The 20,167-nt window shown below is 37.1% G+C and overlaps 1 protein-coding gene across 1 annotated transcript; it reads left to right on the forward strand.

The window, feature by feature from the left end:
- Positions 1-7,842: 7,842 nt before the first annotated feature.
- On the forward strand, positions 7,843-18,572 carry LOC136158213 (gastric triacylglycerol lipase). Its single transcript, XM_065919994.1, has 9 exons — positions 7,843-7,944; positions 8,155-8,272; positions 9,296-9,494; positions 10,547-10,656; positions 12,903-13,039; positions 14,891-15,037; positions 16,211-16,282; positions 16,694-16,765; positions 18,336-18,572. Exons 1-9 carry the CDS (start codon positions 7,843-7,845, stop codon positions 18,570-18,572), a joined length of 1,194 nt encoding a protein of 397 aa, XP_065776066.1.
- The last annotated feature ends 1,595 nt before the right edge of the window (positions 18,573-20,167 follow it).

Raw genomic sequence — 20,167 nt, forward strand, 5'->3', positions numbered from 1 at the left:
TATCCTTCTGTTAACGAATGTTGGTATGGCCATGGGAAGTTCTGGAATTTGACTATGGACACTTAACTGAGAATTTACATAGTCTAAATATGCAATAATGTATTTTTGTAGTTTGCAGTAATTTCTGTGTAAGTAAGTTATTTATAAAAGTCTTAAAAGACTTCTATAAATAATGTAGTCAGTGTAGAGAGTATTTTAGTATTTAGGGATGTTTGAAATGTCCTGAAATTGTAAAACACACACATGACAGAACCTTGACAGAGGGCTTTCCAGATTTGACAGCGATGGTAAAAAATCTTACGGCATCACTAATTATAAAGTTGTGAAGTCAAAAGGAACTTTCCTTAAGCTGATGCTACCCTTTAAGAAATTAATTTTAAATAGATAATTTTTGAGGTATAATTGATATATAACATTGCAGTATCTTCAGATGTATAACATAATGATTTGATTTTTGTATATACTGCAAAATGATTACCACAATAAATCTAGTTAGTATCTATCATCACACATAGTTGCATATTTCTTTTCTCTTGATGAGAACATTTTAGATCTACTCTCTTAGCAACTTTCAAATATATAATATATTAACTAGTGGTCTTTTTTTTAATACAGTTCATGAGATTCTCAAGATAAGTATACTGGAGTGGTTTGCCATTCCCTCCTGCAGTGGATTGGTTTAGGATTGAGAAAGCAGTATGACAGAGCTGTCTGTTCACTTGTTTACTTAACTTATACACTGAGCACATAATGAGAAATACAGGGCTGGATGAATTATAAGCTGGAATCAAGATATGTGGGAGAAACATCAACAACCTCAATATGTGGGTGATACTACCCTATTGACAGAAAGCTAAGACGAACTAAAGAACCTCTTGTTGAGAGGAGAGAGAAAAAGCAGACTTAAAACTAAATATTAAAAAAACGAAGATCATGGCATACTGCCCCATTTCTTCATGGCAAATAGAAGGGGAAAAAGTGGAAATAGTGACAGATTACCTCTTCTTGGGCTCTAAAATCACTGTGGATGATGACTGCAGCCATGAAATCAGAAGATGATTGCTTTTTGGCAGGAAAGCCATGACAAACCTAGACAGCAGAGTGTGTGTTGAAAAGCAGAGACTTCACACTGCTGAAAAAGGTTCGTATACTCAAAAAGGTTCGTATACTCAAGGCTATGGTCTTCCCAGTGGTTGTAAATGGTTGTGAAAGCTGGACCTTAAAGAAGGTAGAGCACCAAAGAATTTACTCCTTTGAACTGTAGTGCTGAAGAAGGCTCCTTAGACTCCCTTGGACAACGAGGAGATCAAACTAGTCGATCTTAAAGGAAATCAACCCTGAATACTCACTAGAAGGACTGGTGCTGAACCTGAAACTCCAGTATTTGGTCACCTGATGACAACACCTGACACCAACACCTGACTCATTGGAAAATTCCCTGATACTGGGAAAGATCAAGGGTAGAAGGAGAAGAGGGCATTAGAGGATGAGATGGCTGGATGACATCACAAATGCAATGGACATAAACTTGGGCAAACTTTGGGAGATGGTGAGGAACAGGGAGGCCTGGGCTGCTGCAGCCTATGGGGTCACCAAGAGTCAGACATGACTGGGAGCCTGAACAACAACAACTGGTGGATATGGTGGTCCAATCTCATTCTTTTGCATCTGACTGTCCAGTTTTTCCAGCACCATTTATCGAAGAGAGTCTCCTTTTTTCCACTCACATTGTTGGCTCTCCTGTTATGAATTAACTGACCATATATGTGCACTTTTATTTCTGAGTTCTCAATTCTCTTCCATTGATCTATGTGTTTGTTCTTATGTAAATGTCATGCTGTTTTGGCTACTATAGCTTTGAAATATAGTTTGACATCAGAAACTGAGATACTTTGTTCTTCTTTCTCAAGATTGCTTTGGCTCTTTGTGGTCTTTTATGTTTTCAAACAAATTTTAGGATTGTGTGCTCTATTTCTATTAAAAAAAAAAGATAGCTATTGAAATTTTGATAGGGCTTGCATTGAACCTATGTATTGCTTTAGGTAAGGTGAAAAGTTTATATTAATTCTTTCTGTCATGAGTGCAGAATATCTCTACATTTATTTGTGTCTTCTTCAATATCTTTCATTAATGTCTTACAGTTTTCAGTGTACAAGTATTTCACCTCATTATTGTTGTTCAGTTCCTAAGTTGTTTCCAACTCTTTGTGATCCCATGAACTATTGTCCACCAGTCTCCTCTGTCCATGTGATTCTCCAGGCAAGAATACACGAGTGGGTTGCCATTTCCTTCTCCTTGTTTACATTTGTTTTAGGTATTTTCTCCTTTTTGATGCAATTGTAAGAGGGATTGGTTTTTTTATCTATATTTCTCATAGTTCATTTTTAGTGAATAGAAATGTAATAGACTTCTGTATATCAATAACCTCAAATATGAAGGTGACACCACCCTTATGGCAGAAAGTTAAGAGGAACTAAAAAGCCTCTTGATGAAAGTGAAAGAGGAGAGTGAAAAAGTTGGCTTAAAGCTCAACATTCAGAAAACTAAGATCATGGCATCTGGTCCCATCACTTCATGGCAAATAGATGGGAAGACAATGGAAACTCTGTCAGACTTTATTTTTGGGGGGCTCCAAAATCACTGCAGATGGTGACTGCAGCCATGAAATTAAAAGACACTTACTCCTTGGAAGGAAAGTTATGACCAACCTAGAGAGCATATTAAAAAGCAGAGACATTACTTTGCCAACAAAGGTCCGTCTGGTCAAGGCTATGGTTTTTCCAGTGGTCATGTATGGATGTGAGAGTTGGTCTGTGAAGAAAGCCGAGTGCTGAAAAATTGAAGTTTTTGAACTGTGGTGTTGGAGAAGACTCCTGAGAGTCCCTTGGACTGCAAGGAGATTCAGCCAGTCCATCCTGAAGGAGATAAGTCCTAGGTGTTCATTGGAAGGACTGATGCTGAAGTTGAAGCTCCAATACTTTGGCCACCTGATGCGAAGAGTCGACTCATTGGAAAAGACCCTGTTTCTTTGGAGGGATTGGGTGCAGGAGGAGAAGGGGACGACAGAGGATGAGATGGTTGGAAGGCATCACCGACTCGATGGGCATGAGTTTGAGTAAACTCCGGGAGTTTGTGATGGACAGGGAGGCCTGGAGTGCTGTGATTCATGGGGTCGCAATGAGTCGGACATGACTGAGCAACTGAACTGAACTGAGACTTCTGTATATTGATTTTGTATCCTGAAACTCTACAGAATTTGTTTAATTTTCCTTGATGGAGACCTTAGGATTTTCCATATTTAATATGTCATCTGCAAATAGTGAAAGTTTTACTTTTTCCTTGTTATTTGGATGTCTTTTTCTTTTTTTTTCATTGCACAGAATGACTTGAGACTCATCCAAGTTTGCTCACTTTTATTACTTAGTAGAATTCCATTGAATGGGTATAGAAACAGTTGGTTTACCACACTGTCTTGGTGAGAGTACCTTTATGATAACTTAAGTCAAATCAGGAAGAAGTATTCCAACTTTGGTATTTTTTTCTTCTTTTTAATATTCTAGATTCTTTGCTTTTTATATTAATTTTAGTGTCAGCTTGTCAACTTTTACCAAAAAGTTTGATAATTTTTTTTTTACTGGAATCGATTGAATATATAGAAAAATTTGAGATAGTTGACATCTTAATAATACTAAGATAATATCAACATCAAGGAAATATAAAATGTTCCTTCTTCCCCCCACCCCCCACCCCATGTTTAACAACTAAAAATCAGTATCAATCATAAACAAGAAAATCTCTTTGGGAGTTGTAGAATCCAGCACCTCATTACAAGAGACCCAAGAAAAGGCTAAAGTAAAAGTGAAGTCGCCCAGTCATGTCCTACTCTTTGTGACCCTGTGGACTGTAGCCCACCAGGCTTCTCCATCCATGGGATTCTCCAGCCAAGAATACTGGAGTAGGTTGCCATTTCTTTCTCCAGGGGGTCTTCCCAACCCAGGTTTTCTTAGCATTGCGGGCAGACACTTTAGCCTCTGAGCCACCAAGAAAGCCTGAGAAACAAAGGGCTAACCCACCTCTATATGGGCTGTGGAACCAGCAGAAGCCTTTGAAACTGTTGCTGTTGTTCAATCACTAACATAGCTATTCACAGCTGCGATTGAGAAAACCTGCAGGCTGCTGATGTGGATCGGCACCTATTGATGAGAAAAACTTTATAGAGGTCCTGCCATCTGGAAGGGACTCTAGCACATCACTGGAGAAAAAAATTACACGTTTTAAAGCACTGGGGAAGATCCTGGCGTACCAGTGCTGTGCCAGTACTGTACTGTTCACATACAATTTTCTTTAGATGGTAGTGAAGTGAAAGCCGTTCAGTTGTGTCCGACTGTTTGCCACTCCATGGACTATACTGTCCGTGGAATTCTCCAGGCCAAAATACTGGAGTGGGTACTCTTTCCCTTCTGCATGGGATCTTCTAAACCCAGGGATTGAACCCAGGTTTCCTGCATTGCAGGTGGATTCTTTACCAGCTGAGCACAAGGAAAGCTCTTAAGGTGATAGAACTCATATTACATGTTCAAAACACAATAAAATAATATCTCAATACATAAATAAATAAAATTTTATTCTGTTTACATGTGCAGTATTTGGCATTAGTTATTTCTTAATTTAGGCAAAAACAACCATGAAAAGCTTGTGATAAAAATTATTTTGCTCTCAAATTTTGAAAATTATTCCAGTGGGACATATTGACTTGTTTTAATATATATGTGATTCTTTATGAGTTAAAGTGTTCCTACCCAAGTGTGGGAAAAGACTCAATAATTGCTAGGATTATGAAAACCCAAAGAACAAGGAAGCAGGAGGCAGAATTTCAGCAGGTGATAAATCAAGAAGAATGAATCTCTAAGGATGTTTTGGAACTATATCCTTTTGCGGGTTTACCGCTTATGTAATATTTGACTTACTGTTTGGCAAATATTGGATTTCACTGGAAATGCAGTGACTGTACATTTTTGGGAAAGGTCACCCAAAACATACACATGTACACCTACCTATATCTATATATATATACAGACATATAGTGAGAGAGAGAAGGGCAAAGAGAGTTAGGTTTTTCATTTACCTTCAAGAAACAAGAAGGCATTCAGTTTGGTGACAGTGAGTATGACTCTCTGGTGTTACAAAGTTTATTTAATATACATCAAAAGTAATGTATCTATATGTGAGATTTATTTCTACCTTAAAAAATATAATTTCCGTTGAACTTTTAAACCTTGATTATATGCATATAAATTTTTCTTAGTAGATTTCTTCTTTTTCTCCTTCTTTGGGGCTTGATTTCATGATTTGGGAAAAGAAAGAGCAAACAATGCTCTGAATGTGTAACAGGAACAGGCCATATGTCCACTGGGCTCTGTCTCCTCACTATATAATTTCTAACTTGAAATAAAACCTGACTGATCTTCAAATTAACACAGGTAGAATGGTACTCTATTCACAATCTCTATAAGAAGTAATAGGAGTTTGGAAAAATATTCAGTTTTTATTAACAATGTTTGTGGGGTCTTCTGGAAAAATTCACTTATTTTAGCAATTCAAATGTATTCAAGGAATGTCTAGTGTTTATAGCTATCAGAAAAAACCAGCTTAGGTTCCTCACAGTTACCAGTCTGGTATCCTATGGATGTCATTCTCTTTGGTTCTCTCCCTCTCATCTCTAATTGTTTCCTCCCCTCTGCCTTCTCTCCTAGGCTATCTTTACCATTAAAACCTGAAAGCTTTGAATTAAACTTTATACCGCCTTGGTCAAGAGAATATACACAAATTCATTTCTTTAGGAAAAAATAACCCTAATAAACCTTGAAGAGATTCATGTAGTGAATGAGATAGAATATTTATTTTAATTTTTGATAAAAGATAAAGGGACATAGGTAGCTCTTAAGAATAGTAAGGTCAGTCATTTTTAATTTTATTTTAGCTGTTAGTACATATATGATTTCTAATAAGTGAAAGTCACTCAGTTGTGTCTGATTCTTTGTGACCCCATGGACTATACAGTCCATGGAACTCTTCAGGCCAGAATACTGGAATGGGTAGCCTTTCCCTTCTCCAGGAGATCTTCCCAACCCAGGGTTTGAACCCAGGTCTCCCCCATTGCAGGCAGATTCTTTACTAGCAGAGCCACAAGGGAAGCCCACTTATTAGAAATCACTTTTGGAGCTAACAAAAAGTTAGGTTTGAAAAGTACTGCTAATAGTATGACTAATTTTCATTTATTGAGCAACAAATGCTTATGGAGCCAAGGTTTGAACAGTATGCTCTGTAGCTACCTTGTTAGCCAGTCATCCTTTTGTTTGACTAAGTCTAAAGCCTTAGCTTACCTATGGGATTTTAAGAGCAAGCAAGCAAGCCCTGAATCGACCTAAAGTGAAAGGGACTGAGAAATTCGTGGACGGTACAGGCAAGAGAGCAAGCAGAAAGAGTTGGTACCACTGGACTATCACTAGCTTGTACGTTCATTGAAGGCAGCAAACATGCCATTCCTTCATGTATTCCTTGGGCTACTATCTGTTTTTTTGTCAAATGATCATGTCAAGTTTAGAGCAGAAGACTGCAGCTGTGGAAACTACAGCCATATTTGGATATGATGTATTTGAACAGAGCATAGGGGAAAATATTAAGTCTGAAAGTAAAAAAATTACATGGTTGCAAATGGAACACAATGGAGCATTTGCAAGGTAGGGGTGGCAGCAGGGTTATGTTAGCTCAGGCATCCCTTGGGAAAAGTATTCTTTAGGAAAGGGAAGAGTTGATGGCGATCTTTGCAATAGGAATGGAGAGGAATCAGGACACCTGAAGTTAAAAATAGAGCAGTGGTTATTGATTGTCATATTTATCATGTGAGGTACAGCGGGTGAACAGAAGAGTTATTAAGTGGGTCATCTTTGAATCCAGATATTTTAAAACAATAATATAAAAGTTTATCTGTATTGTCAATGTTTGAGTAACATTTGGTCTGCCATTTTGAGGGGATTAAAGCAAGTTTTCACATACAAAACAGACAGAGTTCCTTGTTTTATTCACAGTTTCAAAAAGGACAACCATTCTGAGTGTTAGCTTTCTCTCCCTTTTCTGACAGATGGTGTATCATTTTCTTAGGGCTGCTGGAGCAAAGTACCACAAGTGGGTTGCTTAAAATAACAGAAAATTATTATCTTGCATTTGTGGAATCTGTAAATCTAAAGTCAAGGTGTTTGAAGGGCTATGCTCCCTCTGGAACATATAAAGAAATCTTTCAATGTCTCTTCCTAGGTTTTGGTAGTTTGCCAGTAATCTCTTTTGCCCCTTGGCTTCCATTCTCTCTGCCTTCACATGGCCATCTTCTTAGAAGAAGACCATTCATACAGGATTAAGTGTTCACCCTACTCCTGGACGGCCTCATCTTAACTTAAATTTCATCTGTAATAGCTCTTCTTCCAAATGCAGTGACATTCAGAGGTATTGAGGACTTCAATATATCCATGTTTGAGGTGTCAGTGGGAGACCAACTCAAACCATAGCAGATGGTAAATAGCAAATATCTACAAGGGTAGGTTGATAAAATGTCATTTGGAAAACTAGAATCATGTACAAAACTGAATAACTTGCCAGAATAGCAGAAGTACTGTAAAAATCTTCTAATTGACAAAGTGATGAGAAACAGGAGAACAATATGACAGATAAGGTAGTAAGTGAAAAATATGTGAAGAAAAGAGCAAGGCAGCTCAATATCATGACTTCATGTTATATTGTAATATTTACCACATGATGCAATAAGTTTTTTCCCCTAATAGGTTGAAAATGTGGTGGCTACTTATAACAATGTGTTTCATCCACATGTCTGGAAATGCATTTTGTTTACTGGGAAAAATTGCTGAGAACCCTGAAGCCAGTATGAATGTTGTAAGTTATTCATATCACTAATATTTTTTAAAAAACACTTCCAAAGATATTGATGCTATTTGCTCTCATTAATTCTTTTAAAATACATTTTATTATAAAGCTTGAAATATTTCTTCACAAAATATATGTTATCAGTAAGAAGTTTTATGATAGGAATCATAAAAATGGCCCAGTAAACTCATGAAGCTAATTTTTTTTCCCTCCATTCAGAGTCAGATGATTTCCTACTGGGGCTACCCAAGTGAGATGCATAAAGTTATAACTTCGGATGGCTATATCCTTCAGGTCTATCGGATTCCTCATGGAAAGAATGATGCTAATCGTTTAGGTAGGACTGGTTGTTGTTCAGTCACTAAGTTGCGCTCCACTCTTTTGCAATCCCATGGACTGTAGCCTGCCTGGGTCCTCTGTCCATGGAGTATCCTGGCAAGAATATTGAAGTGGGTTGCCACTTCCTTCTCCAGGGGATCTTCCCCACCCAGGAACTGAACCCACATCTCCTATGTTGGCAGGAAGACTCTTTACCACTGACTCACCAGGGAAGCATATGGGGGACTGGAATGAGGGAAAAAGATGAGTGTCTTGAATCTTGAATCAAATACATTCCAGTCAAATGTATTCTAATTATAGAACATGAGATTAAGCTACTCACAGGGAAAGAAAAATCCTTGAAGCACCTTGGACTTCTGAGATTAAGCTGAGGGTATGAGTGACACCAGATTTACATTGATTTCAATGATGCCCACACTGGCCCATGATTTTAGTTTGTTGTGCTGGGTGGGAACTCAGAGTCCCTGAATAGCAGACCCACTTAATTAACATTATGCTGAATTTCCTTATGATATAATTTTTCAATATCTTTTTGAGTTTAATTTGCAAACAACCAACTGCACACAATTTAAAGTATACAGGTGCACACATTGTCATCTGAGAAACTATCATGGCAATTAAGATAACAATTTTTAAAATATTCGCCTCACCAAGCAAACTTATTTAATTCTGCTGCTGCTACTGCTAAGTCGCTTCAGTCGTGTCCAACTCTGTGCGACCCCATAGACGGCAGCCCACCAGGCTCCCCTGTCCCTGGGATTCTCCAGGCAAGAATAGTGGAGTGGGTTGCCATTTCCTTCTCCAATGCGTGAAAGTGAAAAGTGATAGTGAAGTCGCTCAGTCGTTTCCGACTCTTAGGGACAGCATATACTACCACCTACCAGGCTCCTCCGTCCATGGGATTTTCCAGGCAAGAGTACTAGAGTGGGGTGCCATTGCCTTTTCCTATTTAATTCTAGTTTTCCTGTATTCATGTTTATCTGAGAATAAGTAGTGAGTTTATAATAATTTTCTTCTTTAGGTCAGAGACCTGTTGTGTTTCTGCAGCATGGTCTTCTTGGATCAGCCACAAACTGGATTTCCAACCTGCCCAACAACAGCCTGGGCTTCCTGCTGGCAGATGCTGGTTATGATGTGTGGCTGGGGAACAGCAGAGGAAACACCTGGGCCCAGGAACATTTATACTATTCAACAGACTCCCCTGAATTCTGGGATTTCAGGTAAAGAAAGGGAGAATTAAAAATAAATATTGAGTTAAAAATCATCAGTATTCACTGTTCCAATCCAGTCATGTCTTAACAAATCACACTTCAAGTAGGAGAAGAAGGAAGTCCTTTGATTCTAATCTACCTTTAGATTTTTCATAAACCTCATTCCAAGGGTAGTTTTCGAGATTCCCTGAATCTGCTTTTCTACCAGGATGGAGCAAAATGAATAAGCAAGGAAATTTGTTGCCCTCAGCATATTCTAAAGGAATATCCATATGGATTTAAACCCAGCTGGTGTTCATGGACATCTCTTATCAGCAGTAATAAAGTGGAGGGGGAGACAATGAAATTCAGACACCATGGAGAGATTATCAAAGATTTTTCTCCTACTGGCCTTCTTGTGCCTTATTTCTGGGAGTTACTAGTGGAAGTGGAGAACGGAGAGACGTTGGTTGATGAATCTGAGGCACAAAAGTCCTCTAGAAATACTAGGAAATGAAAGGAAGTTCATCTGTCCCAAGTGTAGTGAAGAAGAGGAGGACCGAGAGGAGAGGAAACTAGAGATGCTGACACGCCCGGATCAGGGTGGGCTGTGTAGGTCACGGTGAGGGCCTTGGAGCTCATTCTGAGTGTAATGAGAAGCCTCTGAAAGGTTTTAACAGGGGAGGGCATAGCCTGTTCTCATTTTCAAAAAATTATTCTGGATAACTTGTAAAGATTAAAATAGAGAAATTATTCATATTACATGGTAGTAGAACACTAAATACAAATTATTATTAAATCTGACAGTCAGATTCAGGGATGGAAGCATTCCCCAACTACAAATACTTTGGTGTTTCAAATTGGATAAAACTGCAGATATCATGCTGTGCTTTAGAAATAATGTCAGCTCTTTAACAGGAAGTCACCCCCAAAGAGCCCCTGACACTCAAATAGTCTGTAAGCAGCAATATTTAGAGCATCCAGTTTTCTATTTTTCAAAGGAAGCTTTAGCTTAAATAGGTTTGACTTGTGGAAATTATAACAAAGATGTGTATTTAGTTTATTTGTCTTTTTCTTTACAGCTTTGATGAAATGGCTGAATATGACCTTCCATCCACAATTGATTTCATCTTAAAGAGAACAGGACAGGAGAAGCTACACTATGTTGGCCATTCCCAAGGCACCACCATTGGTAGGTAAAAGCAATTAGCAAGTAGTGTAGTTCATATAGATCCTTTTCCAGTGGTCATGTAGGCATGTTGGTCTTCATGCTTGCTAATTGCTTTCCATTCATTATATAATGCAGTGTCTAAAACAGCCCACTGATATAAGGCCATTATTATTCCTATTGCATGTATAGGCAAACTATATAGTGGGTGAAAAATAATTTGTGTAAGTCATAACTTAGTTGTTATAAGTAGAGTAGCTCAGATCCCAGTTCAAGCAATCTGACATCCAAACCAATGCCGTGAACCTTTGTACCACATGGTCTCTGGTTTGTTTATTTCATTCAGTCAACCCTATTTATAGGTCTCATATAACATGTCCTAAGGATACAGCAAAAAAGTAAATTGTTTAAAATCTCTGTCTTTTTACTACTAATAGTCTAGCAGGTGGAGGCAGAGAAAAAGATAAGTAAAATACATACAATGCTAGATAATGGTAGCATCTTTCTATGAAGAGAAAAATAAATCAGTGAGTCAGTTTGGGGAACATTAGAGGGGTGCTTATGACTGACTCCTACGCTTTTATACAGAACATGCTGGACATAGCTTAACCTTTTCTCAATGATACAGAGTTATAAAATTATTGCACTTAGCTGAAATGCAGAAATTTCCTTAAGATTTATTGAGGTAAATAGAACCGCATGTCCTGATAGAAAGTAACTCCAAGCTACTGCTCTTTTGAGTATTTAAATTTTAAACATTTCCATTCTTCTTACCAGTGGACAGTTTGTCATTGTGTCACCACACTCATAAATTTCAGGAAGTTGTTTCTTCTGCCTTCTATTTTACATCTACCAGTCATGCTGTGTACATGAAGTTTAGTTAAGTATCCTTGATAGAATTGCATCTAAAATGGGATTAGGCTTCTTTTGAGACGTTGCCTGTCCTGACCCTCGATGGACCCACTGACACCCACCCTGTCAGTAGTGCTGCTGCTAATATTCTAGCAGGAGGAGACTGACTCTCCTTGCGAATGATTCCTGCTTACTCTGGGTGACCCGCTGGCTCTCATATTCAGAGTTAGGAAGCCAGATAAAGAACTCATTAACAAACACAGTGCTGTTGGATAGAATGTTCTTTCAGTGAGATAGGCTGGATATTACTGAGTTGCGTAAACCTGAAAAGTGGTTTTTTTGGTTTTTTTTTTTTTGCTTTATTTAAGTTTTGCACATCTGAAAAGTTTGGTTCAAGCTGTTCTTAAGTCTAGTCAACATGCCATTATTAACAGTAAGGAGAGATTGTCCTATGAAATTCAACTGTAAAGAATTTAAGTTAATAATTCTTTGGTTAGAACCCAGTCTATTTATATGCAACTGTTCATGCAAACAAAAGCAGATAGGGGCTGAGAATATTGTATACAAATATTGGAATTATCTCAGCTACTCATTTTTTAAGCATTACTATGTGACTAGTTCCTGGTAAATATTTTACATGATTCAACTTAATTATTTCCTAAACAACCTAAGGAACTATTCATCATTATACCTATTTTTAGATGAGGAAACTAACACTTTCAGAGTTTAGGTCTCTTTTCCAAGGTCACAAAGCTAATAAACCACAGAACTAAGTTTCAAACTCTGTTTTGACACATTTCAAATTTGTGCTTTAACCTTTCCACTTATATACCTTATTCATGTTAAATGCTAATTATTTCATTGTTATAAGATGAGATAATTTTAAGCTGAACCAAACCTGCTGTAATATAAATTATAACACTTTTATTACCATGGGATTATTCTAAAGTTGGCCTGGTTTCAAAAGTCAGATCAAAGAGTTAAATGTAACTTTTGAAAAGTTCTAACCTCATGTCCAGGGCACCCCAGGTGGCTCAGTCGTAAAAAATCTTCCTGCCAAATGGGAAATGTGAGTCAGATCCCTGGGTTGGGAAAATCCCATGGAGAAGGAAATGGCAGCCCACTCCAGTATTCTTGCTAGGAACTCCCTTGGACAGAGGAGCCTGGTGGGCCCAGCACATGGGGTCTCAAGAGTCAGACTCGACTTAGCAACTAAACAACAACAGCAAACCTCATGTCCCCAGAGAGAATCTATGAAAACAAAATATACTAAAATCTGACCATTTTGTTGATTTCAGGTTGTCCCAGATGGCACCCTTAGTAAGTCCAAAGTAATGATGTCATACTTGTAAAACACATTCACATACATACACAGACACATATCCCTACCTTTACACATATTCCTTGTTCTGTTTCAGGTTTTATCGCCTTTTCTACCAATCCCACACTGGCTGAAAAAATCAAAGTCTTCTATGCATTAGCCCCAGTTGCCACAGTGAAGTACACCCAAAGCCTGTTTAACAAACTTGCACTTATTCCTCATTTCCTCTTCAAGGTATGTGATTCCCTTTAACTGAATCTAAGATATTGAATTGTTTGTGGATTTCAAAGTGATAGAAAGAGAAAAAACAGCTGGTGGACCATCATGTTTATATCCAAGAATGGAAATGAAGGTGTTTATATTATATCTTGAATAGCACTGACCATGTTCGAATTCCCCTTATAGCTTAAGAGATCCCCACTTTTTTAATTCTCCATTTCTTTGTGTGCTAGCAACACCTTGGAGTATTTTTGCTCCTTCGTGGGTGTTTCTTTACCAAGTATCCACACAAGTCTTCAAGGCTGTGTTTCCACCCTCAGCCTGGAGAAGAGGAGCTAAAAGCAACACAAAAAAAATCAAATAAGATACCTAAACTACCCGATCCATGAAAAGTGGGAAGAGGAAGAACAGGAAAGAAAGGGAAGGGAAGGGAAAAGGAGAGAAAGAGTAAGACAGCAGCAGTGAAGTAAAGCAAGAACTTGGAGACCCCGAGTCAAATACCCTTGGTTTTCCAAGTCTTATTCCTGAGAAGTCTTCTCTCTTTAAATGGGGATTTCATAGGGTAGCAGAATAGATTTCAATAAACTGTAGATATAATGTAGGCATACATGTTAGGGATTTAATAATCTTTCCTTTATCCAAAATTTAATCACCAACTTCTCCCACCCCCTGAAACCAACACACCCACACACACACACACACACACACACACACACACACACTCCTTTAGGAGAACAGTTTGCCTCCAGCTACAAAATTTAATGATGCCATTTTTTTCTATGGTTGTGTGCTATTCATATTTTTTTTCACTCAGGTGTGTGCTGTTCATTTTTTTCTCGCTAAACTAACACAGATGTCTAAAACCTAAAAGATTTTTACCTGCAACATTATTTGTAAAACTTTTACTCAAAATGTAAAATTGTGTGATGACCCTGAATATATTAACTGGCTGCACTGAATCAAAACATGTTTACTTTTTACTTATACTCAGAATTTCTGACAGGCAGTGTAGAGAGGGGTTTAAAAAAAAAAAAGCATTAGACCTTAAGTCAAAATCTTGAGGCTTGGATCAGGATTCTAGCTGCAATCCAGTTCTCACTAGACCAAGAGCCTGACTATTTATTAGCCTTATGGTCTCCTGTATAAAATGGGGATGACAGAGTACAAACTACCAGTAATAAATAAATAAATCACATGGATATAATGTCCAGAAGAGAGAAAATGGTGAATAGTTTATACTAGCTTTGTATATGTATAATTTTGAAACTTCGGGTGTAATTTTGAAAATATGGAGTCACTAAGTCATATAACTGAAACTAATATAATATCTTAAGTCAACTATACTTCAATAAAAAATAAATAAAATTGTGGTAGCAAAGTGTCAACCTTCCTCAAGAACAATGAGGGTGAGTCCTTTCAATTATTAAGCTACCAAACCTCTTTGTCTTTTTAATGTTTTCATGAAAATATGGCTTGAAGTCATCCTTTTTCCTGTTGATTTTTTGTCATTTATTGCTGAAATCACACATCTTGGAACTTAGTTTTGATACTCTACAATGTTGTTTTATGATTTAATCCCATATCTCCTATTATCCCAACTAGACTGTACCTCTTTACGCATTACACTTTTCATCAGCCAGTACAGTTCTCAATGCAACTATAAATATCCAGTGTTCATATCTGTCCTGTCCATTCCACATCTTTATCATGGGATTTCAATGAAAGAAAGTATTTAAACTTCCTAAGACAACATATAGAAATATTGAAATAGACATTATAATATCTATTTCTGCAGTAAACTAGACAAATTAAGAAATCTTTTCTGCAGCTTGTTTGCAAATCTGTAATGATGCTTTTATTTTTCAGATTATATTTGGTAACAAAATGTTCTACCCACACAATATTTTTGAGCAATTTCTTGGTGTTGAAGTGTGCTCCCGTGAGACACTGGATGTCCTTTGTAAGAATGCCTTGTTTGCCATTACTGGAGTTGACAATAAAAACTTTAACATGGTTTGTATGCCCTGAAATTTCTATTCTGATTATTTTGAGCAACACTATTGATTCCTTGTCTCATCATCACTTAAGAATGGTACTTTATTAGAAATAGGAGTCACTTCAAAATTCTGTCCAATATGCAGATAAGCCCAAGAGAAATCACAAGTCATGGTTCCAAGTTTTGTAGCCTCCAGGTTCTTTCCATCACCTCATTGTGCCCTGAGGTAAACAGCTTGTAGAAGGAACAAAAACAGAAAACTCACTACTCACTTCTGATCACCTGAAAATTGGTGTGACATTTAAATTCTGTGAGGTGAGGTATTGAACCATGTTGTCAGGTTCCTCTCTAGGAAAAATATGTCTAGATATTGGCTAAATATTATTTAAAATATTTTAATGCTGACAGTCAACCCTATACACTTTCCAAAACTTCTTTCAGAGCAACTCTTTATGTAAGATCTTGTCCATACTCTTCACCTTCTATTTCATTTGCTTTGCACCAAGTGGATGTTTAAAAACACATACAACATAATGCAGTATTGGAAAGAAGTTAGAAATATGGATTCAGGTTAAAAGCATAATTCAGACCCTACCTTTGCAACACACTTGAACTCCTTCATGTTGATTCCTTATCCATGGAATGAGTCATTGTGAAGATCAAATGAGCTAGCACATGTAAAGTAGGACTGTGCTCAGTGATGTCGGATTCTTTGCAGTCCCATGGACTGTAGCCCACCAGGTTCCCCTGTCCATAGAATCTCCCAGGCAAGATTACTGGAGTGGGCTGCCACTTTGTATCCCAGGGGATCTTCCTGACCCAGGGATTGAACCTGTGTCTTGTGTCTCCTGCACTGACAGACAGATTCTTTATCATTAGTGCCACCTGGGAAGCCCCAACATATGTAGATCATAGAACAAAACAATCTAGCTCACATTACATCACATTTTTCATGTTTTGTATTATCCATTGACAACTATTCTCACTCAAAATTGTTTAGTTTAGTTATACATCCTTGAAATTAGTCCATATAATCACAGTTTGCAAGCCATAAAGTGATGTACAACTATTTTGCTCATATCCTGCCAGTTAAAACTTGATATAGATCAGATAAATTTAAGTCTTAGGTGTTTTCAAGAAACTGAACATATATCTAAGTGTGTCCGTGTGCTTATGTGTTTGCTTTCTAGAGTCGCTTAGATGTGTACATAGCACATAATCCAGCAGGAACTTCTGTTCAAAACACCCTTCACTGGAGACAGGTATCATTTCAAGCTGTTAAAACTCTCTTGTGGGCCTAAACCATCACCAATTTACCGAAAGCAAAGTCTTAAAATAGTCTGTCAAAGGTTCCTAGCAGGGAATTTTTGTGGCATGGGACTACCAGGTGAAATGATCAATACATATGAATGAAAATCCTATAAAAATAGGTGCTTTGGGTAGCAAGAAATAAATGAGTTTCATAACTTGAGTGGCAATAAAAATTATTTCAAGCAGAATTGCATTTAAACTTGAATAAATTGCCCTGGAGCATTCATAATCTTTATTCTTGGAGTGAGAAAAAATAAATATTTACATTTAAAGTAAATTACTTGGAAAAGTTGATATGTTATTATTCACATAGCCAAGTAACTTTTTAGAATTTCTTACTGTTTTTAATTTCTCTCCATTAGGCTGTTAAGTCTGGGAAATTCCAAGCTTTTGACTGGGGAGCCCCATTTCAGAACCTAGTGCATTATCATCAGGTAAGCATCTTAAGTAGCAGTTATTCACATTTTGAAAGACAAAAATATAAAAGGTTAAAGATGAAATTGCGATAACTATATGTATTTTCCAAAGTCAGCTTGCTGTCCAGACCTCACAAGTCTGTCTAATGCCACGAGGGGTGATGAGTTCTGGAAGTTTCTTATTGCAGTCGTGCGGTAACTTGAGGGCAGCTTGAATGAGCACAGACACTGGAGCATGAAGGCCCAGGGGAAGAATCTGGAGCCATCAGCACCTCAGATGCTGCCTTTGTCCTGGGCTCTTAACACTAGTAACCAGAGACTCCATCCTGGGCGGGGAAGGGGGTGAAACACCCACTCCCAACTCCATGCTCCCTGCAACCAAGCCAAACACAACTCAGGATGGGTTCAGCTAACTGGGGAAGTGATGATAATTTAAGATCCAGAAACTGGCTCTGGAAAATACTGCTAACAGTGGCATATGAGTGAAGAAAAGTGGGTTTGTTCTCATGGATATTCTCCACACCTTTCCCTTCTATCCAACATATAAAGGAGCATAATAAAGTATCCAAATACTACGAAAAAATTACATATAATAAAACATTTCTTTGTGAATTGGCTATTACATAAGGGTAAAGAAATTTTAGTGTATTGAATCAGAATTCTTGAGAATATCATCTTTAAAAACTAACAAAGTTTCTGTGAACAGAGGAAAAATTAGTAGTGATTTTCTTGTCCCATTGGTCTGCTTTATGAATGTCTTTAAAATCTGTGTGAATGGTGATTTTATTGAAATGGGGCTACTGATAGATTTTCTAAAAATTTGAACCTATATTTAGTGAAAATCAGGCAAGTATTTGAAATATAACTCATTTAACCAACTGACTACCTTTCCAATGACTATACCGGGAAGTCAGACAAAGTAAAAATAAATGACTTAGGTCATTTTGAGGCGCTTATACCTTTAAAGTCTTTAAACTCTTAAGATTTAATTATGAAACTGGGTCATGCCACTTATAACAACAAGTATGGACCTTGACAATATTATGCTAAATGAATAAGTTATTCATTTAGCAAATAAATAAATAAGTTATTCATACACAGACATATATTATATAATCTCACTTAAATATGGAATCTAAAACATAAAAAACTGGAACTAACAGATAGAGAATATAGATTGGTGGTTGCTAGTGGCATGGGCAAAATGGATTAAGGTGGTTAACAGGTATGAACTTCCAGTCATAAAATAAGTAAGACCTGGAGACACAATTACAGTGTGGAGACTATAGTTACTAATACTGTACTGTACATTTGAAACTTGCCAAGAAATTAAATGTTAAAAGTTCTCTCTCTTTCTCTTTTATGTAAAACTGTACACGGTGGTAGATGTTAACTAGATTTTTTGTTGTCATCATTTCACAATGTATACATGTGTGGAATCATTGCCGTGCACCTGCAACAAATATAATGTTATATATAAATTAAATCTCAATTTTTTAAGTGATATCTGATTTACCCACTGAATAAGTATTGAGTTTAAAGTGCATTTACTTACAAAAATTCTGATTCTTTTCTTCTTATGTTTTAGTCCACACCTCCCATCTACAATTTAACAGCCATGAATGTCCCAATTGCAGTATGGAGTGGTGGCAATGACCTGTTGGCTGACCCTGAGGATGTTTATCTTTTGCTTTCAAAACTCTCTAATCTCATTTACCACAAGGAAATTCCAAATTACAATCACTTGGACTTTATCTGGGCAATGGATGCACCTCAAGAAGTTTACAATGAAATTGTTTCTTTGATGGCAGAAGACAAAAAGTAGTTCTGGATTTAGGGAATTATTCATTTACTTTTTCCAAAATAGTCTCTTCTCTCCCACATGATTTCTGTACTGTTTTAAATGCAATACTTCTTTCTGTAATATTTACCTTCAAAATATATTAGCATCAACAAACTTTTCATTGGTCATTTTTAATTGAACAAAAAAAGCTTAAAATTATTTTTTCACTTGGAAATGTATCTAGAAACTCTGGAGAGACTGTGATCTCAGGGAGGTGAAACATCTCTTCCAATTCCCCCATTCAGGTTTCTTCTAAACTCCAGGTAGACAATGAGCCTTGAATTATGAGTGTTGCCAAGAGACAGTCCTGGGGTTGACTACTGATGCCTCTTCGGCCCAGTTGGAGATTAAGTAGATTATTTTCTGTCATCTTCTATTGCTAAAGTTTAGTCTCTTCATTTGTGCAGTGGGGTTATCGCTTGCTCTTTTGACTGTTACACTTGATGAAAAGGCAAAGTAGACTGTAAGTTGAATTGAGATCCCCTCATTTTCCCTTTCTAGGGAGAAAAGAACACAAGTAGGTTAGGAAGCAACTGGCAACCCCAGTTCAGGAAGTTGGGAGGTAATGGATTTCTTAACCTCAATATTGTTGACCTTTTCAGACAGATTTCTTTTTATTGTCCTGGGGATTGTAGGATATTTAGCACCATCCCTAGGTTCTACTCACCAGATGTCTTGAGTACACACCCTCCCTGAGTTGTGCCTCATATATACCTCTTACTTTGCACCATCATATTGTTGTTCACATTCCCTTCCAAAATTTGGTCTAATTTATTTTGGGGTTACAAGTATGTATTCATGTTCTGTGTATAATGCACAGGAAGATCAATATGTCTGAACTGTGTTGTGATCTAAAACTTATTAGATATGATGTAATTCATATTTTTAATCTAAAATTAAAAGATGTTAAGCATTACCTAGTTTAATTCCCATCACTTTCCAAATGAGGATATTGAATTTCATAAATGTTGAGCACTTTAATAAAGGATATATGATTGGCATTGTCAGAGCTGAAATCCACATATTCTAGTTCAAATACTCTTTTGCATAAAGTTGATTACACAGCTCTGTTGCATTTTCAAATTAAATATTTCTAGAGTTATCAAAGAGGGGAAATGGGACAAGGTGATGCTTAGGATTTTATAAAGTATTACTCAGAGTAATACTGGATATCCAGGTTACTAGGCTCTACATAGACATCTAGTAAGGGGAAAATGCCAGTTGAATGGGAGTTTTGTCTGCTAGTGTGAAAGAAGATAAAAGTAGCTAAGTAGATATTAGAAGGAGGGAGAAGGAATAGAGGTGAGAAAAAAGTAAAGAATGAAAAATATTAGAAGATAGGAAAGGATTTGTGCTTTCAGATGCAAAACTCATCTGCTTTGCTGTGTCTCAGCTGGTCATTTTTGCAGCCCCACTCAAAGAAATCAGATCACAAAAGCCATGTATAATCTAAACCAAACAGGAAAAATTATTTAAGGCATACAAGGAGGATGCCACTCTAGAATTTCCTTTTGAAAATAGCACTTAGGGAAACAAATTAAAATATAGATGAGAATTGTCTGCTTAGGTAATCCACC

Source organism: Muntiacus reevesi, chromosome 2 (assembly GCF_963930625.1).
Source record: "Muntiacus reevesi chromosome 2, mMunRee1.1, whole genome shotgun sequence".
NCBI classification, from domain to species: domain Eukaryota; kingdom Metazoa; phylum Chordata; class Mammalia; order Artiodactyla; family Cervidae; genus Muntiacus; species Muntiacus reevesi.

Coding starts and splice junctions, on each gene's coding strand:
- LOC136158213 (XM_065919994.1), top strand. CDS start 7,843: ATGTGGTGGCTACTTATAACAATGTGTTTCATCCACATGTCTGGAAAT. Junction 8,273..9,295: donor GAATGATGCTAATCGTTTAG/GTAGGACTGGTT, acceptor TTTCTTCTTTAG/GTCAGAGACCTGTTGTGTTT. Junction 16,283..16,693: donor ACACCCTTCACTGGAGACAG/GTATCATTTCAA, acceptor TCTCTCCATTAG/GCTGTTAAGTCTGGGAAATT.